Genomic DNA, 20411 nt, shown 5'->3' with positions numbered 1-20411 from the left:
TCCTTGGCTTCTGACCCCCGGAGGCCTGTGAGCCTCACTATGGCCTGAGCCATGTGCTGGCGTGGCCACCACTGTTAGCGCTGTCCCGGGCACCAGGGTGCACGTCTTCCTCACGAGGTGGCTTTGCGTTTTGCTCCCTGATTTAGACAGAAACCTACCTACTCTGAGCCCCTGGTCAGTTTTGGCCTCACTGTGGGGGGCTGAGGCCCACTTGGTAGCCCACATTCGCAGCAGGAGGCTGGGGTCCCCACCCACCCCCACTGTCTGCTCAGGAGGTTCTGGTGCTGATGTGCTGAGGCTCTGACTCCAGAAACACCTGAGAGGAGAGTCCGCTGGAAGTAGGGCCGTTAGCCCATCAGGTCCGTCTCCCAGTCAGCCCTCATCCCACTGGGGCAGGTGGAAGGTGGGAAGCCCCTGAACAGCAGCTCCTGGACGCATGCCCCCCTGACCCAGACATTGCCCACTAGGCTCACTAGACACGTGTCTGTCGTCCCATCAAAAGCCCCTGGCTGCCCTGGCCAGGAGAGTGTGCGGAGGCCCGAGCAGGCGGGACACAGTGGTGTCTGCCCCTCCTGGCAGCGATGCTGGCCCGAGTTGGGTGGAGTCCTCGGCACTGTTCCGTGCTGCTGTCCAGGCCGGCAGACGCCCCACTTGGGGCCCCCCCACCGTGGGGGCTGCGGCGACTGGCCCTGCGGGCCCAGGCTGGTGCTCGCTCAAGAGAGGCTCACGGAGTGCGCCCTGGAGCTGAGGCTCACGCCGAGAGAGGGCTTAATTTTTTTATTCTAAGATTTGTGGATTTGCCAAGCCCTCGCTGGCTTCCAGCAAGTTCATGGATCTGAACTGAAGCTGAGATGTGACTTACGTCCCTGAACGGCCTGTCACTTGTTTTCTCTCCGAACTCATCTGATGGGAAAGTGCGGAATAAACAGAAGCTGCTGTACTTGAGCAGCCGCGCTGCAGGCCGCGCTGTCCCGACTACAAATGGTGCTGTCGCTGGGCCTGCTGCTCGCCGTGCTGCCCTCTTTTGTTTTGTTTCTTGTGTCTGTGCAGTAAATCTGAAGTAATCTCAGGCGGTTTGACAAGGTGTGGGCTGTGACTTTGGAGGCTCTTAAAGTGCTTCTCCAAAGTGACACTCATCGTTGCGAGGATGGGCAGCGTCCCTGCGGGGACCACGGCTCCGCACTGTCCCCTTACCCGCCCTTTTGGGGGTCAGGCGGCCCCCTCACCCCACCCAGCCTCCCCCCACCTGCCTTACCGGGGTGCTGGGCGGCCCGGGCTGCTGCGAGCAGACGCCGCACGCAGGACGGCTCGCACAGACGTTTACTGCTCCGTCTGGAGCTGGACGTCTGAGGTCAGGGAGCCGGCCAGGGCCACCCCTCCTCCCGTGGCACACGGCCACCTGCCCGCTGTGTCCTCGCCTGTGAGGGAGACAGAAGCTCAGGTCTCACGAGGACACTGCTCCCATCACGGGCCTGCCTGATGGCCTCGCCTCACCCTTGTGCCTGCATGTGTGCTGGGTCGCCTCATTCACGGCCAACTGCGACCCCATGGCTGTAGCCCACCAGGCTCCTCTGTCCTCGAGATACTCCAGGCAAGAACACTGGAGTGGGTTGCCACGCCCTCCTTCAGGGGATCTTCCCGACCCAGGGATCGACCCAGGTCTCCCGCATCACAGGCTTTACTAAGTCTGAGCCGCCAGGAAAGCCCCATCTCACCCTCATCACTCCCCAAACGCCCCATCTCCAAACATTGTCACCCCGGGGCTAGGGCTTCAACATGGGAGTTTGCGGGGACACAGCCTTGAGTCAGAGCAGGGGTGTTCTCTGAGGGCAGTGGGACTAGGATCCCCACAGCCCCCCACCCTGCCCTGAAGGGCGTGTGGCACTTAGAGGAACTCAGGGGGCACCCCTGGGGAGCAGCGCCCTGCCCTGGGGCCTCGCCCCGACTCCAGGGGGCCAACCTGGGGGCACACAGAGGCCCTCCCAGCTCAGCCCAGGTGGGGCTTGCAGGGTGCCCCGGGCTGGGCAGCAGGGACCCCCCCCCCCCGAGGGTACCCATGGGCAGCCGTCCTGTGCTGGGTAGGTCCTCTGGTCAGAAGTCATCAGAGAGTGAAGCGGATGCTGCTGCGGGGCGAGTACCAAGAAGCACTGAGACTCGTCTAGGCTGATGGAGGCTGTGGGCCCAGAAAAGGCTTCTCTGGGCAGGGGCTGTGGAGTCGGTGAGGGCCACATGGCGGGGGCTTCCCGGGGTGGAGATGTAGCCCTGGGTGTCTGCTCAGAGGGCAGTGGCCGCAGGAGGCGGTGGGGGTGGGATCGGCCTGCTGCTGCACCAGCAGGGGCCAGGTGTGCCGGATGGAGGCCGCTGCCTTCCTCTAGGCGGCCCCTCCCCAGGAGACTGCTGTGTGAAGCCCTGGGTCACACACGGGGTTCCTTGTGCTTGTGGTCCTAGGGGGCCCGGGCGCCTGACCTGGGGCAGAGCCTAGCTCCACTCAGCTGTGCCTCTGGCTGCCCTGCCGCCGGTGAGCAGCCTGTTGGACAGCGGAGGGGGGCCCCGGGCCAGCGCTGCTCAGGCAGCTCTGGAGGGGCTGTGAAGGGGCTGTGTGAGTGGAGTGCAGTTTTGAACTGGTCCTGCCACAAGGGCATGTGTGCATTTCAAGCGGGGAGAGTGACGGGGACGGGGCGGGGGTGGTGGCTCCGCGGGCACGGGCCATCGAGGCAATCCTGGCTCCCTGTCAGGGGTGGGCCTTGCCCCCACCCGGCGTGTGAGGCACCGGGTGAGGGCACTTCCTTGGGGCGTTTGAGCGGGGCGGGGGGCCACACTCTGCAGGGCCTGCCCCGGCCCCCACGGGCTGCTCCCTCTGCAGACACACCTTCCACTCGGGCCAGAGGTCACAGGGCTTTGCACGTGACTCTTGGCTGAGCGTTTTCTCTCCTGGGTTTTCAGTGCCACAGCTCAGGCCTGGCCAAGCAGAGCTGGCACAGGATCCGATCCCCAGGCGGGTGGCTCTGGTGACACCTCGCTGCCCCTGGGCCTCTGGAAGAGGAGCCAGTCCATGCCTTGCTCTCGTCCGCTCAGTCCCCAGGTGCTCGTGGAGGGCCTGCCCTGTGTCAGGCGCCTGCTTGTCTGGAAGCTGTGGCCCAGGGGTGGACAGACTGTGCTGGGCCCTACCCAGGCATGACTGCCGCCCGAGGCTTGCGCCAGGTCTGGCTGTCTTGAGTGGAGGGGGCAGGCACAGCTCTGTTCAGACGGTCACTGCCGGGCTGCAACCCTGCAGTCAGTGGCTTGTGCCCTGAGTGGCCACTTTATGTTAGCATGTTGGGGACAGAGCCCTGTTGTGACTGACCCCCCGTCCACCCCAGGGTAGCTGTGAGCCAGGGGCTTTTGGGGAGAGGGGTGCGTCAGGAAGCAGGGCTGGGCCGGGCCAGTGGGCACGGCGGGGAGGCAGGCAGTCGCCCTGGGCTCCTAGGCTCACTCTTGGTCCCTTTCCTGGTTAGTTTCTAGCATGCAGTGTTCTGGGTAACTTTATTCTCACCTACACAGAAGCACAGAAGAGTTGCAATAATGGTACGTGGAACCAGTGTGTTCTTTGCCTGGGCACCCCGATTCTGTGCACCCCACTCAATCTGCCGCGCTGTCCCCTCTGCTCCATGCCCTCTGTGGGGACGCAAGACTGGGCGCCCTTGACCAGGGCTCCAGAGACAACCCCCTGCATGAGGAGACACAGCTCGCCCTTCGGCAGGAGCCCTGTAGGTCCCTCAGGGTATCTGTCATGCCCTGCCGTGTGAGCGGCCTGTCCCTGCTGGGCCTCACTGTTCCTGCAGCCCCCACATCTCCTGCCCTGGTGGTGTAGTGTCCTGCAGGGAGCTGCCGCTCCTCCTACCCATGGACCTGTATGTCCTTCTCGCGTGCACTTGAGGTCCTTACTTGACAGGCTGTGAGCTGTTAACCGTTTGCTCTGTTCTAACCGTCCATTTGCCGTCGCACTGGCCTGTGGAGGCCCCTCTGGGCTGCCCCGTGTCCCTCCTGGTGGCACTGCCCCTCACCGAGCCTCCTGCGCCCGCACAGCAGAAGCTTCCAGGTTCACCTGGGACTTCCTCTCTGCAGTCCCGGCTCCTGGGAGCCCGGTGGCTCCCGGCGGTTCTCAGCCCCAGTGGCGGGGATCTCCCGACAGTGCTGACGGGTGATGGGAGCGTGTCGAGGGGTCTGGGCAGGGGTATGCTTCCTCCTTGCAGGCCTTCCCTGGTCAGAGTCCCGTGCATTCCCGTCACGGATGTGCTCTCAACGTGTGTGGCTCTCTGGTGCTTTAATCTGCAGTTTCCTGATCACCGGGATGTTGGACACTTAGGCACAGACACTCGAGGCTCTTCCTGTCTCCTGTGTCTTTTTGTGCTCACGGCCCGTGTCCGTTTGTCTCCTGCTCCTGAGCCACGGGACCAATCCACTTGTGTAGGGCTCTGTGTCCAGCTTTTCCCCCCTTGGAGCCTGGGGTGCGTCCACCAGGGCTCTTGGCCCACTGGGGGCTTGTGCCACCAGCCTTGGCCCCCATTCATCGTGGGGTTGCGGACCCCTGCCCGGGGGCTCTCGCCTGGCCTGGCCATGCTCTGGCATCGCCTGCCTCTCACAGCGCCTTTGTGCTGGAGCCCACCTCCGCCCTCGCCACCGACGCCTGTGTGCTTGGAGAACAGCCTCTTCTACACCCGCGGGAGCCGCTGAGAGCACGTCGGGTGGGATGGGAAGAGAGAGGAGAGAGATCAGAGCAGGAAGCCCAGCCTGCGGGCGACGGCAGGCGCGGGGGGTGGGGTGCGAGACCGGTGCTCTCAGTGCTGAGCTTCCGAGGGGTTGAGGCACCTCCTCTGGGCCTTTTCGGGGACTCGGACTGGCAGGGGTCAGGGCGGGCCCTGGGGCGACCCCATCCCTTCCTCTCCTGCCTCCCATCCGCCTGCCTCCCTGCGTGATGCTGAAGCAGGTCTCCTCTGGCAGGTTTTTTAGGATTTTGTTTTATGAGAACAGGCGGTTACGGCTCCCCGAGTGCTGTAAAAGTTAATGTGATGGCCTCCCTGTGCCTGTGCTCATTTTTATAATTTTTTATTTTATGAAACAGGACAGAGAGCTTAGTGACTTATTACTATTCATTTCGTTTCAATGCAGTAAATATTGATTCAGTGGGGGGTTTTCAATTTAAACCGCTTGGCGATTATATAAAATATTACTGGCCTCTGAAATTATGCTTACCGATCCCTTCGGCTGCTCATTAAGGAAGGAGTGCGGTTGTGGGTCCCTTTGCCTCCATCATTCTAATAGATGGGCTGAGGTGCGTTTCTGCATGGGAGATGCCACGGAAACTGCTGGTGGGGGCCTGACAGCGAGGATGCAACTCTTAATTTGGAAGTCGCTGCAGAGCGCGCCTAGGTGGTTTATTCATTTCTCTGAGACTAGCTGGCCTTTCGGCTGTCGGCAGCCCTGAGGCCTGAAGCTTGCCTGCCTACTCGGTGGGGTTTGGGAGGGCCTGGGGCCTTGGCTGCTTGCCCCCTTGGTGGTTTCGGGGAGGTGAGGGAGGCCAGCCTTGCCAGGCCACAGCTGCCCCTGTGGGTACAGGGGCTGGGGTGCCGTAGGGTGCCAGGTCTCCTTCCAGGACCTGGTCCAGAGGGACCTTGCTTGGCCTCGTTAGAGCCCAGTCCCTGGCTGTCAGGCCAGCCTGGGACGCAGGACCCTGAGGGGCCCGGGATGAGACTGGCCGCCGTCCTTCCTCTTCTGTCTGTGCTCTGTCAGCGCGCCACCCTGGGGGGGCTGGCACATGGAGCCCCTGCCCAGGGCTGCCCTGGCTTCAAACCAGCCAGGTCTGGGCCCGGTCTGTCCCCATCCTCCACAGCGCGGGCAGCTCCAGGGTGGGCCATGTGAGGTTGGAGGCAGGGGCCAGCTCTGCGGGGGCCCAGCACCAACACGAGGGGATGTCTCAGCGGGGCCACTGGTGCCACGTGGCCCCCGGGCAGGGGCGAAGCTGGGCCATCCTCCTTGGCCGGTTCTGGGCAGACACTGACGGGTGTGGAGGCGCCTGTGTGGGGCTCAGTCCGAGCCTCTGGTCCACCCTCCTCGGCATCCACACAGCGCTGATGGTGGCCCCCAAGGCAGCTCCATGCCCCGCTTCCTCCTAGGCTGTGGGGCTGCTGGTGTGGGCCCGGGTCACGGGCATTGTCACCAGTGTTTGTGGCTAGACCACATGACAGGTGGCACGTGGATTCCGTTTGTGGACGGTGTGGGAAGTGGCACACAATGGACTCCCCTTTTCTGCATCTCAGACTAGAGCTGCCGGCACATGGCACTGGGCCCTTACCTCTCCGGGCCCTTCCCTCTCCAGGCCCATGGTGAGCTGGCCCAGAGCCCGTGGGCCAGGGTGTCTCCCTGGGCTGGTGTCCCTGAGGCCATGCCAGTTAGCAGGAGCTACCGTGGAGGGCTGGGGCCGGGGCTGGTCAGGCACGGCGGCCCCTGGGGTGGCCCGCGTTCTGCCCCCGACCCAGACTCTGCCACGGGCCCCTCTGGGACGGTCTATGTCAATCTGTAGCCCCCCGGTTGCCCGCCTGCCCTGCTGGTCTCTCGTCTGTGTGACTCGCAGGCCCTCTAGCCTTTGGCCTTCTTTCTTCAGTCTCTCTGTCCTGCTTTTCTGTCGCTGCCTCCTCACGTCGGTGGCTTTCTTGCTTTCTGTCCCTTTTCTACACACACGGACATGTGTACCCCTCCCTCTGTCCTGCCCCTGGCGCCTCGGCTACGTGCGGGTGCCCGGAGCAGGGAGGTGAGAAGGCCACCCACGTCTCTGGCCCCTCTGGTGGTGAGCCTCAAGCCTCCCTTGCGTGGCCTGGTGGGGCAGCGCTGCCCCAGGCCACCCTCACCCTTGCCGCATGGACCCCCGCCTGGCCCCCCCATGTGGACCCAGGCCATCCGCAGTGCACCACATCTCGGTCGTGGCCCCCCTGCGCGGACCCACCATCTGCAGCGTCTCGGTCCTGAACGCCCTGCAGGGCCCCATGTGACTGGCCACTGCGTGGCCACCCCATGTGTTTGGCAAAACGCCTCATGGAGACATGGGTGGATAGGCCAGAGTGCTTCAGAGTAAACCTAGAGGGAACCCCTCCATTCGCCCGAGGGAAGCTTTGCTCTGCAGGCGGCAGGACTGTCGGAAGGACGCTGGGAGAGTCCCTCAAGGCCCCTCCCCGTGGAGCCCCATGGGGCTTCCCTCAGTCATGCCTGGGCCCCAGCCACACCTTGCACCAGGCACTCATGCGGTTGTGTCGGTGCCCCAGGGGGTCCCTGGAGAGGAGGAGCAGGGAAGCTGAAAATACTGTTCCTGACAGGAAGAAATAAAATGTCCTTGTCACCCAGCAGTTCCTGGGCGCCTTACACAATCCAACATCGTTTTAAACACCACTTTTATCTTGGGTTTAGACGAGGTAGTAAAGCACCGTTCAGATAATCAATACCACATTTAACTCTGCATATATCAACCTCCAGCCTGGTCGCACCCCAAAACACAGTTCCCCTTCTCAGGGCCAGGCCAGGGCCTCTGGAGATGGGTGACGGAAGGTGCTGTTCTCGGGGTTTCCCTGGACAGGAAAACAGGCTCCCTGCTTTGGCTGTGGGGTGTGGAGGCTCACTGTGCTGTGGACCATGCCCTAAAGGCTCTGCTGGACCTCAGTCTGCCTGGCTGCCGCCTGTCCACAGGGCCCCACGTGTGGCTCTCAGGAGCTCTGGGCAGGCAGCTCCCAGTGGGCACGGACACCCTCAGGTGGACTGGGCATGTGCTCCCCTGCCAGAGCTCTAGATAACTTCCCTCTCCTCTCCTGTGCTTGCCCCAACCCCCACCACCGTGTGCCCTGCGGGTCCTCAGAGGGAGCCTTCAGTAACCCCTCAGCCACCCCTTGCCATTTAGGGCTCCACCCAGCATCTGCTGAGCCAGACGCCCATCAGCGTTTGCTCCAGGTGGGAGGGGCTGCAGGTGCAGAGTCTCTGTGTGTTGGGGCAGGTCCAGAGACTGCTGCCCTCCCCCGGCCACCCGCGCTCCCAGCCGGGTGGGACCCTGACCCTGGCTGCTTTGAGCCTGACCGGCAGCCTGCCATCTCCTGGAGTCAGGGCAGCCAGCGATCGAGCCCGGTTTATTTTTCTCTGACTTTCCTCGAAGTCAGCAAGGTTTCTGTGGCTGCCCCACCCACTCCCCAGAGTAAGGAGCCCCGGTTTAATTTGTGGTTAGATGTCTGTTAAGATTGCGTCCACTTCCCAAGTCAGCACTTAATTGGCAAGGCGCTTGATTTAACAGCGTGGGAGCCTCCACCGGAAAAATGGCTTGAATAAATCACCGCCTGACGCCAGAAAATAGATATAATCTCAGCATTAACTACATTAATAGTAGCAGGAGCCGAATTAAGAAAGCCATAAAGCATAGGAGGGGGAGCATAAATTATGGCCCGGGCTCTGTCCCTCGGCGGGGCTCCTCTGGGGGCGGGGCGGGAAGGGGTGCTGCGCCCGGCCCCCACCCGCCTGCCCGGTGGGGGCCCGATGGGCGTGCCCGGGGCGGGGTTTGCTTTCGGGCGCGGCCTTCCGGCCGCAGCGCCCCACTCTGCAGGGCTCGGGTCCTGGAAGGGGGGGTTCGCCCCGCTACCCTCCAGGGCTCCCCCGACCGCCCCTTGCCCTTGTGGGGGTCGTGGGGGCCGAGTGCTTTGCACCTGGACGGTCGTCCGCCTGTAGGTGCCCAGGTGCTTTGCAGGACTCTGCTGTGTGAGACCCTGTGCAGACTGCACTGTCGCCACCTCCTGCTCCCGCAGAAGTCTTCGCCCAGGGTTCTGCCTCCCCGGGAAGCCTTCTGGAGGCCTCCGCGGGCGGTGGATGCTGGACGGTAGCTGCGAGGCTGGTCTCCCCGGCGGCTGCCCTAGTTTGCACTTGTGCTACAGCAAGGGGCTGCTCTGCTCGGTGGCGGCCTTGTGTTCGCCACGCTGAGGTTGGTCCATCCAGCTCGGGCCTCAGCCCCTGGGCTGTAAGGAGAGTCAGGTGCGCACCTTCTACAGCGCTGGTGTGCGTCTTCTGTCCTTCCAGGTGTTAGCTGTCCCTGCCAGAAACTTTTTGCCTATCCCCTGATCCGGTGTTGGTTCAGACTTTGGTGGTTTTCGTTGCTGACACGCCACATGGCCTGTGGGATCGCAGCTCCCCCAGCAGGGATTGAGCACCCGCCATGGTGGTGAGAGAGCCAGACCACCAGGGGACTCCTCTGACGCCAGTTGCATTCATGCTCTTTGTTAAGTTCAGCATTTGTTTTGTGCACTGTTCATTTGCCTCAAGAATCTAAATATTGGGGGGGCCATTTTTGGGCAATTCACACATTTTTCTTCAATTTCTGTTTTGCCTTTCGTCTTGTCTGTGAGGATTTTGAACGGAACCTTTGCGTTTTCTGTGTTCTTAGGTCTGTCGGTCTCTTAAGCCTCAGTGTAACACGCCGGTTTGCTCGGAGCCACTCTCCCTGTCCTGTGGCCACATGAGCTCAGGATTCTCTTCTAGTGCTGCACGTTCTAGTTTTACATTTGAAACTGTAATCTACCTGGAATTTATTAGGAGACTTGGTGTGAGATTAAAGGTCAAATTTAATTTTGTTTAACGCTTATCTGGTTGTCTTCGGAACATTTATTAAACATTCAGACTTTTTCCCATTATTTAAAAGCGTCACCTTTATTGTGTAAAATACTGTTCCTGAACTTGGCCAGGAGAAGAACTTCAGAAGAACAGACCTTCAGTTTCTGTAGGCAAAACATGTGGTTTGTTTGTATTTTCAGTGGTCAGTTCTGTGGATTTTTATCTTGTGTACCTACCACAGGATGTGCCCATTACCTACCCCCAGACATTACCTACCCCCTGCAGGGTGCTCCCCCCATACGTCCCCACCTACCCTGTGGTCCCTCTCCTATGTCTGGAAAAGCTCTGTCTCAGAACTCTTGAACTTCATAGAAGTAGTACAATAGGTGCTGTTTTCTGTAACTCCTTTTGCTTACAATTTGTTATCCAAACAGACCCATAGACTGAAGCCTGAATCTCAGTGTGGCTTTTTGGAGATGAGAGGTGATTAAGGCTAAATGAGGTCATTAGGGTGGGGCCCTGATCTGATAGAATTGGTGTCTTTATATGAGGAGGAAGAGATGACAGGGCTTGCTCTCCAGTCACCCTGGGGAGAGGCCCTGTGAGCGCTTGGAGGCCCTCTGCAGGTCAGGAAGAGAGGCCGTGCTGGCAACTAACCCGGCTGGCACCCTGATCCGGGCTGCCGGCCTCCAGGACTGGGGAACCTGGGTGCTTTGCAGCAGCTTGAGCCTGCTTGTCCTATTCCTCACCAGGTGTGCCCCTGTGGCTCTCATTGTGCTCTCGGTGGATGTCTGGGGTGACCTGTCTCTGCTGCTCTGTTCTGTGGGGCCTGTTGCTGAGTGACGAGGAGCGCCCCACCCCCACCCCCGCCCCATGGACCTGCAGCATCAGTGGGCAGATGGATGCTGGGCAGCGGGCAGATGGGGAGGACAGCTACCCCAGGCCACCCTAGGCTGTACACGTGAGGTAGCGTGCAGTGCCCTGTGCAGTCTTTCACCCACGTTTGTATTAGTTGGTCTTTTTATTGATTTGCTAGTATTCTTTATATATTATGGCTACATTCCTGTGTCAGAGATCTTACAGTGTGGGGCTTGCCTTCAGTGCTGTTTTTTTATGAGTGTCCTGTTTGAGAAATATTTGCCAAGGTCACAATTTTTTCTAGAAGCTTGGCTATTTCAATGTTTATATTAAGTCTGCGATCACTTATGAGTTAACTTTTACTTGTGGTCTGAGGTGGGGGATCAAGGTTCCTTGGTCTCCTGACAGCAAAACACTTACTGAGCCGAACCCCCCCCCCCGCCTCCCCCCCAGCCCCTGGAAGTGCAGAGCCAGAGACTGTGCTCTTGCTGGGCTGTGCGTCCTTACCACCCCCTGCCTGTCTGGCGTCCGTATTCCTTAGGTGAGCCATAGGAACACCGGCTCAGTCTCGGCCTTCCCCAGTGGCCACCTGCCACAGCATCACCTGCGTTGCTTTTTTGGCTTTTGCTGGTGGTCCAGCTGGTCCCACTGGTGGCCTGGTGGCTTCGATGGGCGTGCTTCACTTGTAGTTGGCTCCCTGCTCACACTCTGACCCGCAGGAGCTTTTACCCGCAGAGCTCAGGGGCCTGTCCCTGGGGTCTGTGCGGCCACCACGGCTTCTCCCAGGAGCTGTGCTGTGCTCACGCAATTCTGAGAGGAGCCCTCCTGCTGGGGCCTGTGGGGTGAGTCGCCTGCCTCCCCCATCTCCCCTCTTCCTGAGTATCTTTAGGTAGCCGTGACACGACGGTCCCTGATGGCCGAGGCTTGTGGTATCTGGGGGTCTTGTAATGTTTCCACTATGTCATGCGTCCCTGGCTTGGGTCGTCCTCCAGTGTCTCTCAGCTCAGCTATGTCCAGGTACCGGGGCCCCTTCATGACATACATGCGAATGTGAGTGTCCTAGGGCTCCGTAGAAGGGCACGGGCAACTGGTGTGAGATCCAGAGGTGAAGAGGGGCTGCAGCTGCAGGAACAGGGAGGCTCAAGCAAGGTGGACAGTGGCCCTAGGTCCTGGGGCCAGTGATGGGCCTGTGTGGTGGCAGGGGGAGCTGGAGAGACAGTGTGGGGTCCAGGTGGCCAGCGCCCTCCCACTCTGAGCAGTAGGCCCTGCGCGGGGCTCAGCAAGGGACGGGCTGTGAACGGTGTCCTGGGAAGGGCCGGCTCTAGCGTGCAGAGAGCCGATTGCCGACCAGCAGTGCTCCCAAGGAGGGTGAGGGCAGAGACCCCAAGTGAGATCACCAGGCAGGATGTGATGGGAGGCCTTGCAAAGGTATGCAGCCCTGTGCTGCCAGAGGCCAGGCAGCCAGGATTTTGATCGGGGCCTTGGCGAGACCTGTCCTGTGGAGAGGACAGCGGCCAGTGGCAGCCGCCGGGCTCTTGGGGGTGTGGGGGTGGGGTGCACTCTGGGCTGGCCCCCACGCCCCTGCTGCTGGGGTGTGAGCCACAGGCACCAGGGTGGCGAGGGGGCTGTGTGGGCGGCAGGGCTGGCGGGCAGGCCCAGAACGGAGGAAGGCGCCCCTGGGGCGTGCTCCGGGAGCCAGTGAGCCAGGTGGGACCTCGACGTGCTGAGTTCCTCCCAGAGGACTCGGGGTGTGGGCTCTGCTACCCCAGCTTCCTTTCTTCCCCTCTTGCCCGCGTAGGGAGAGGACAGGGATGGGCGGACGGGACTTCCCGTGCACAGCGGGCTGGGGCTGGGGTGTTGGTGGGCCAGAGAGAGGGGAGGAGGACACCCAGAGCAAGGGGCACGGGGGGGGCGGCTGCAGCGGGGCCAGGCCCTCCCCGCCCTCCTCAGTGTCAGCCCGGGCCTGAGCCACAGCCCGGCCTGCAGGACGACCCCGGGGAGCAGGGATCGGGGCGGCTGAGCCGGCCGACCCTGGGCCCCTGGCCTGTGCCCGGCACGCTGAGCTCTGCACTCGGAGGGGGGCCACTGAGGCCCAGTGATACCTGCTTTTTGCAGCTAACACACAGAACACCGATAGCTTCAGCTAAAATGGATTTTTGAAAGTGTCATTTTATGGAGAATTTTACTTTCTATCTTGTTTATTAGGCTCTTAAAGGGAAAGCTTGTAATGCATCCATTGATCGAAATACCGATTGAATAGATGCGAAGACATAAAAGAGACCCGGCTCCTTAGAGCAGCCGCCGCGCTCACACTGGGGGGGCAGCTGGTGCCCCCACCTGCCAGTGCTGCTGGCCAGGGTGCCCCCGAGTCATTTCTGCTCCTGGCTGGGGAGAGACGGGGCAGCATCTCCTGGGGAAGGAGCAGGGCCCTCAGGTGGGTCCCGCACCCTCACCCCCACTTCCCCCCCCCAAGTGCTCAGCCTGTGCCCTGGCCCGCCAGCCCTCTCGGGGGCCGTCCTGTTCTTGCTGTGACCCACCATGGTCCTCAGGCCTCAGCTCCCACCCAGGCCGCAGCCCCCAGCCACTGTGAGCAGATGCATTCTGGGAAGCCCAGCCATCACCTCGGCCCTGCGGCAAGGTGGCCAGAGCTCAGCAGGCAGGTGGGCATGCTCGGGAGGAGGGTCCTAGGAGGCCAGCTGGCCCTAGTCACCCCTAGACTCGTGCTGTCTGTCCGTCCATCCGTCCATCCGCTGAGTTCCTGGCCCTCCTGCCCCGCCACCCCGCCTGGGCCCTTGTCCCCAGTGTGTTCCGTCGTCAGCACCTGTGGGACCAGCTGCCTGTGGGGCGCCGGGCGTCAGCGTTTCCGTGGAAAGCCCGCTTAAGCAGTTTGCAGCCGTCACGGTGGCGGCGCCGAGCCTGACCTACTTGGGATTCGCTGCGCGGCTGCCCGGCACCCTTCTGCTGACGGCGCACTCCTCGCTTGCTCAAGCTGCGCGGAACCCACTCCACGTCCTGAAAACTGCTTCCCCGCTTGTTTTCTCTGCTCCCGGCAGGCTGCCCACCTCCTGGCCTGCCACGCTGAGCCAACGGCCTGTCCTGGTGTGGGTGCCCACATGTCCCAGCTCCCGCCCACCGAGGCCTCACCTCGTTTCTCTTACTGGTCCCCTGGCAGACCCCAGAGTGGGAGACTCGGGTGGTCCCCAAGCCTCCCTCCTGGTGTGCGCTCATCCCTCATGAGTCCCTGGAGCCCCCACTCGCCGGCATGGCCCCTGTCCCAGGTGCTTGCTCCCAGGTGTGACTGGGCCCTGTATAGGGTCAGGGGAGGCTTCCCAAGGCCCCGACGTCTGAACTTGGGCTCAGGGCAGCACTCAGGTGATGGCAGAGGCCCAGCACATGCAAAGGCCCTGCGCAAGGATGGATAGCAGGCGGTGGGAGCAGTGGTGAGGGCCCTGCAGCAGAGCAGGGAGCACTGCTGGGGGGGTGGGGGGGGCGTGGAGTGATGGGGACTGGGTCAGACATGTTTTCAGATGAACTGATGGGACAGGGTGTGGCGGGGAGCCTGCCGGGGAGCGTCAGTGAAGGCAGGGCCCCAGACTGCCTCTGGGGCGAGAGAGGAGGCTGGCTCAGGGAGGCAGGGTCCTCGGTGACTGGGGTCTGGGCCTGTGGTCCCCAGAGAGATGAGGGTCTCCAGGAGGAGGCAGGGGATGCAGACTGTGGGGACTGGGAAGAACGTGCCAGCAAGATGCCTCTGTGCTGAGAGGCCTTCCTGTGGGAAAGCAGCCCTTAGTTCCACCAGCAGCTCCTTGTCCAGGTGTGGGCCCCTTGGCCTGGCCCTGTCCCCGTCCCCACAGGCTCCCCACCCTCTCTGGGTACACAGGACCGCCCTTGCCAGGCCGCCTTAGGCCTGGGCGCTGAGAGGCTGTGGCGCCCTCAGCACGGGGTTTTCTGGGGCTGGGCCCCTTCAGCTCCCTTGTGCTCCTGCAGTTCTGGCCCGGCAGCGGCAGCTTGGGCAGTGTCTGTGTTAAGGCCAGAGGTGGGCACAGCTTCAGGGTGGAGCTTGTCCTGCCCCGGGCATCCTGGAGGCTGGGGCCGTTTCTGGAGTCTCCAGGGCCAGGCCGGCTTTCTGCCCCTCGCCTCCCTGCACGCTCAGGGGGAGCCACTTTGCGGCCTTCAGGCGATACAACCCCACAGGCTGCCTGTCCCCGGCCTGGGGCCTGGGGTGCACTCACTGTGCATCAGGTCCTGTCAGTGGGAGGGTGAGCTACGTGTGCTCAGTGTGCATGCGTGTGTGGGAGCCCATCTGCAGTTCTTCGGGTGCACACCTGTGCCCCAGGCTGCCAGGCTGCTGGCGAGGATGCCTGGGTGGGCCCATCTCAGCCGTGCAGCTCGAGAAGCAGACCGTGGCAGGCGCCCTGCACACAGTATTGGGCCTGCACCAGCCTGCTTGAGCAGTGGCCAGGGAGCATGCAGGGCGCGCAGGGGGACTCTGGCAGGGTGGGCTCGGTGCTGCTGGGGGCAGCCCCCTGCAGGGTGGGCTTGGCGCTGCTTGAGGGGTGGGGGTGCCCTGCAGGGTGGGCTTAGCACTGCTGGGGGGGCAGGGACTGCAGACCCAGCAGAGGATGTGCCACAGTCGTCCTGGCTCTTGGGAGAGCCTTCCTGTCCTGCCCAGACTGATGCCCTAGTTCTCAGGGTCCTGCTTCCCTGGGACCGTCCTCTTGCTTCCTGGGCACAGCACCTGAGGGGACCTTGGAGGGCAGAGCCCCTCGGAGCTCCTGGACGGCCTCGGGCCTGGAGCGTTTCAGCTGCTCCTGGGCAGTGGACATGTGGGTCGCTTTTCTTTTTAAACCTACTTTTGCGGTGTGTGTTTCTTTCTCCCCATTACCAGCTTTTTTCATTTAAAATGTTATCTCTCCCCTGCCCCGTCCTTCGTGGCCCCCCATGGGGGGAGGCCCAGGAGAAGCCCAGCCCTCACCCCAGTGTAGTCAAGGTTATGGTGATAAATCCTGGGGCATTGTCACTTCTATTCGGAGTAAATTGGCTGGCCGCTTTCGGGCTGAAGGAAAGATAATTTGCTGTAGTATTTCAAATGGATTAGAAATGGATTTGAAGGGAAAGTTCATGCCTCCCATTACAAAGGCGAGAAAGAGGACTATCTTAAGGCACGGTTCCCTCCCTGGCCTTCATTATCCACGCTTAATACCTTTCCTATTTTCCAGCGTTAATGAAATTTCCTGGCGGCGTGGGCCTGCCGGACGGATGGGAGAAGGCTTTAGGTCTGAGGCTCCTGTTGTAGAAAAGGAATTACAGGCCCTTGCCGCGAGGGCAGGAGCGCTCCCCGGGTCCTTGGCCCTGCTATTATCTCATTAATTTTATCCCTTCTTCTCAATACAGCTCGTTTCCAAAGGCTGTCGTCTCCATTAGGGTAACAATTTACTGGAGTGCCGTGACACCCACAGCAGTGAAAGGCTACGAGGCGTTTGGGGCAAGCACCCCCAGCCCAGTGTTCCAGACCCCGCCTGCCCTGGCGTCTGCTGGCTGCAAGCCCAGAGTCAGTGGGCCCAGTGGGTGAGGCAGGCAGAGGGGGCTGCCGGCTGGGCTGGGGCCCGTGGGCACAGGGCTGTCCCCGAGTTCTTGGGGACACCCAGCCCCCCCAGTGGCCCCAGGGCGCCATCTGGGGACGTGGCTCCTCCCAGCCTGGCTCCCAGGCTCCTGCCCTGCCGCAGCCCTGCTCCTGGGCACATGGGTCGAGCAGAGGCCTGCTGCGCCCCTGCCCAGCCCCGAGGCCCGCGGTGGAGCCCAGGAGCATGGTCTTCTCTCTAGAAAAAGGGGCCGAGTTGGTTGGTCATGCTCATCCCTAAGAATAGTCATTCTCAGGCCCTCCAGCCTCCACCCGCTGGGCCTGCCAGGGCTGGGTCGCCACGTGCTGCTGGGATCCATAGCTTCGCCTGCGTGGCTGCCTCTGCGGGTGGCAGAGGCACCCTGTCCTGTCCAGCCTTAGCCTGGAGCGCGTACCCAAGTAAGGCGCTTCCTTACCCCCTGGAGGGCTGTCTCAGGGCATCTGTGGCCCTGCTTCCTCCCCGCACTGTCTCAGGAGCATTGTGCAGCTTGTGTCTCACGTTTCATGGGGGCCAGCACCATGGACGGAGGGAAGGCGGTAGAGGGGGTGCCCCACCGAGGCGAGGATGGCTGAGAGGGCCGTGTTTCAGCAAGTGCGTCCTGGCATCTGGGAGCACAGCCTGTAGAGGGGCGCTGGGGATAGTGCCCTGATGGTGACCCCCCCATGCTGCCCCCTGCCCAGCGTACATTGACGGAAGGGCCGCTGCCTTGTGGGCAGGAGGCCCCTGAGATCTCTGGGCAGTGCAGGGCTGGGGCTGTGGGTACCTTTTGGCCTCAAGCTTGGGGCTGTGGTGACCACTGGCTGGGCTCCACTCACCGTGGGGGTCGGGGCTGAGGCCAGGCTGTGCCTTTGGGCGGTGTCCAGGACGCCTGCAGGGGCTCCAGAGCTCCCAAGGCCGACAGGCTTCTTCAGTGAGGGCAGGACCCCCCAGTCCTGCCCCTCCTCAGCCCCGCCCCGCCTGGGAGGAGCCCAGGAGCCACGGCAGGTGCCCGCTGGGCATGCAGATGCCCCGAGCCTGAGGCGCAAGACCTGGGTCCTGGGGTCTGGGGAGGGAGGGCCTGGGGTCTGATTGCCTCCCCAGCGCTCAGCCGGGCCAGGGAGCGGGCAGCAAGAGCCCCTCTGGCGCAGCCAGGGTGGGCAGGGCTGCCAAGGACCCTTGGTGGGGGTCGCTCCCTACAAGATTGGTGTTTGTGAACTTGAGTTTTAATTAAGGGAAACTGGGTTAAGTGCTTTCTGGAGGCCTGCTTGGCGCTTCCCGCCTGACGCTGCAGCTTCAGGTCCCGGCTCGTCCGGCTGCTAAGAGCAGCCTGCAGGTGGGGAGTCAGGCCAGCGGTGGGCCACCTGTGGGGCCTGCTCTGCCCTCCAGACCCAGGTCAGGGCCTCCCCGCCATGTGGCCCCAGGGTTGCCAGAAGAGCGTGTTCTGCCACCCCAGTGGAGCTGGGGTTCGTAGGCTCCCAGGGAAGGGGCTTCAGGGCATGGGAAACTCAGCAGGAGGTGCTGGGGAGCCCAGGGCCCCCGGACAGCCCAGGCCACAGCTGGTGGCCCTGCCTGCCACAGGTTGCCCTCCTTGTGCCCCGCCCCGCTGCGGCAGAGGCAGCGCTTTCAGACAGGCGCTCCCCTGCAGCTCTGCCAGACATGCCCTGAGCTAAGAAAGAACTGAGCTCAATTTGCATAAGCAGGTTTCTGCTAAGACACATGGAAGGTCAAGGCCAAGTCGCTCTGGAGTCCCGAGCCCCTCCCATGGCAGCTCAGGGAGCAGCCCACCAGGGCAGTTGCAGGCCCACTTCTGTGGGACCTGAGTCAGAGAGTGTGGCCCCTGCCTGCTGTGGCCAGGGGGTCGGTGGGGGACTTCAGACCTGTCTGCCCTTGGGTTGGCCTGGGACTGCACTCAGTTGATCCCACAGACAGCCCAGGCCTTTACTAGCCCTTGACCTTGAGGGGACTCCAGTCTTGCCTCCAGATAGTTTCCCTGGGTTGAGGGTCCGTGAGGCTGTCCCTTCCCGGTCGCGATGCCAGGCGCTTTGTGCAGAGGACAGAGGAGCAGAGGGTGGGCAGAGTCCCTTGCTGACCGCACCACACGGCCGTCCCAGAGCCAGGGTGCGCCGCGGAGTGGTGTCCAGGAGGTGTCCCGGACACCGGTGACCCTCAGCCCGCCTTAGTGCTGGCACTGAGGGCTTTCCCCTCACAAAGGCGCCCCAGCCTCAGAGGTGGGGTTGAGGGTGTCACCTCCTGGGCCCGCAGACAGTGGGGGACAGAGGTCTTCTGACTGGCCCAGGGCTGAGCTGACGGGCCTTCCTGTCTCTGCAGGTCCCTGGCGCTGAACACCCTGCGTCCTGCCGCGGGTGGGAGAGCCCAGACCAGCTCCCCTCGGTGGCGGAGCAAAGGCTACCGCTGCATCGGAGGCGTCCTCTACAAGGTGTCAGCCAACAAGCTCTCCAAGACCAACAGCCGGCCCAGCGGGGATGGGGGTAGCAGGCCCCTGCTGCGCACAGGTGAGGCCCCCGGGGGGTTAGCAGCGGCAGCAGGGAGGCCCCCAGGGCACGCCGGCTGCAGGCACCTCGCGCTTGGCTGAGCCGCCTCTGATTTTCCATGTTTTGCTCCGGGACAGAGGAGTTGAGCCAGGCGTGGTAAACACGGCCCAGCACGTGAGCACCTGGGGCCACGGGGCCTGATCGCATTGGTGATGCCTCCCAACTGTGCCTAGAGGCGCAGGCACCCCCGCGGCCCAGGGAGACAGGCCGCGGAGAAGGAAATGCTTCGGATTCGCTTATCGTACAGATTAACTAGAAAAGTATTTTGGTTTCAGTCCAGTTTTCCTCCTTTCCTTTTCTGTAAAATCCGAGGTGGTATTTGCAGGGGCTGTGGGGACTGTACAGACCCAGCTACCCCCAGTCCTTCGCCTGACCCCCCCAGAAGGGGAAGAACCCAGCTCAGGAGGTAGGTGAGGTGCAGGGCCGGCTGGCACAGGGGACAGCGGAGGGCCCCCCAGAACCTCCTCTCTGCCAGGCTGGGTGCACCGGGCCCCCTAGGACAGGCACAGGGGGCTGGGGGCCCAGGGCTCTGCTTCCCCGCGCACCCTGCCCCCGCCCTCTGCTGGGTGGAGCTGCAGGTGCAGGCCCGTCTCTGACGCCTTTGCCGGGCACATGTGGTCTGTGGGCCCCACATACAGCTCTGGATGTCTCAGAGGGCAGGGGTCTCAGACACCCACCGCCGTCTTCCGCGAACCTGGGGCCTACACAGGGCTGCCCCAGCCAGGTGATGTGCCCGGGGCCCTTCCGCATGAGCTCACGAGGGCTGTGGAGCAACCAGGCCTCTCTGTGGGCCCTGCTCTCTGCCCCCTCGGGCTGGGCGCTGGGGGCTGTCCTGACTTTGATGGAATCCCAGGCTGCATGCGAGGCCAATCCTGAATGGACTGGTGGGCTGTGGAGGGCACCCGTGACCTGGGCTGCTCCGCCCCCCAGGGCACCTGCAAGTGGAAGACGCAGGTTTGCCCCTTCACAGTCCAGCAGCCCTGTCAGGGCCATTCGCCGGGTGCGGGGCCTGAGTCTGAGACCACTGCCACCTTGAGGTGTGGTCAGGGCAGGTGGGGGGCCGCCTTTGGGTGGTGGGGGCACGTCTCCGCTCCCCTGGGGGCCCCTCAGCCTGGGCTGGCAGCAGCCGGAGGAGCGGCCACATTTCTCTTTGGGGGGTCGCCACGCTGAGTGCTGAGCTTCACAGAACCTGCCTCCCCTGCTGAGTTGGGGGGGGTCCTGGCCTTCCCCACCCTTCTTCCCCACCCCACCAGCTGCTGGGTCTGTGGTGAGGACAGAGGCCACCTCCCTGCCCACCTGCTCCTGCAGGCCGCTGCTGCCCACGCCCTGCTGACCAGTCAGCTGGGGCAGCCCCCTACCTCCGCTCAGGGGCAGGGAGGTGGGGTTTGGGGCACAGACCACAGGGCAGCCTGTCCTGGGGACACAAGGCTGGCCAGCACAGCACCAGCCGCCTGGACCCCTGTCCGGTGGCCAGCTCCTGGCTGTAAGGAGAGTGGATTGCTCCCAGCTGTGGGAATGCCCACAGACTAGCAGCTCACTTAGGTGAGTAATAATTAAAGAGATAAATTTTCTTCTCTGGTGTTAACAGAACTGTAACTTCAGCAAGAAAGTGCAGCCCTCCTTGAGGGGCGCGGGGACTCCAGCCCACACCCCCCCACACACCCTCCCCCCCCCCCCCCGCTCCGGCTGTAGGCCTTGGTACTCACCATCCCAGCCAGGCCTTGTGGGGAAGAGCCGCGCCCTGCCTGCAGCTCCAGGGGCAGGGCCGTGTCCCCAGAAGCCCGGGGCCAGGCGC

General features: G+C 62.7%; 1 protein-coding gene across 2 annotated transcripts in view; it reads left to right on the top strand.

Moving 5' to 3' along the window:
• The window catches only part of ZC3H3 (zinc finger CCCH-type containing 3), a 62827-nt gene that overhangs the window by 27751 nt on the left and 14665 nt on the right, over positions 1-20411 (top strand). For both annotated transcript variants that reach the window (XM_055432185.2, XM_088844555.1), the window contains one exon: positions 18393-18577. In XM_055432185.2, the coding sequence (XP_055288160.2) occupies positions 18393-18577 (185 nt within the window). The remainder of the gene's footprint in view (positions 1-18392; positions 18578-20411) is intronic.

Source organism: Moschus berezovskii, chromosome 16, assembly GCF_049115385.1.
Source record: "Moschus berezovskii isolate FMDL1 chromosome 16, NW_MosBer_1.0, whole genome shotgun sequence".
NCBI classification, from domain to species: Eukaryota; Metazoa; Chordata; class Mammalia; order Artiodactyla; family Moschidae; genus Moschus; species Moschus berezovskii.
This window is presented reverse-complemented; position numbering and strand designations above follow the sequence as displayed.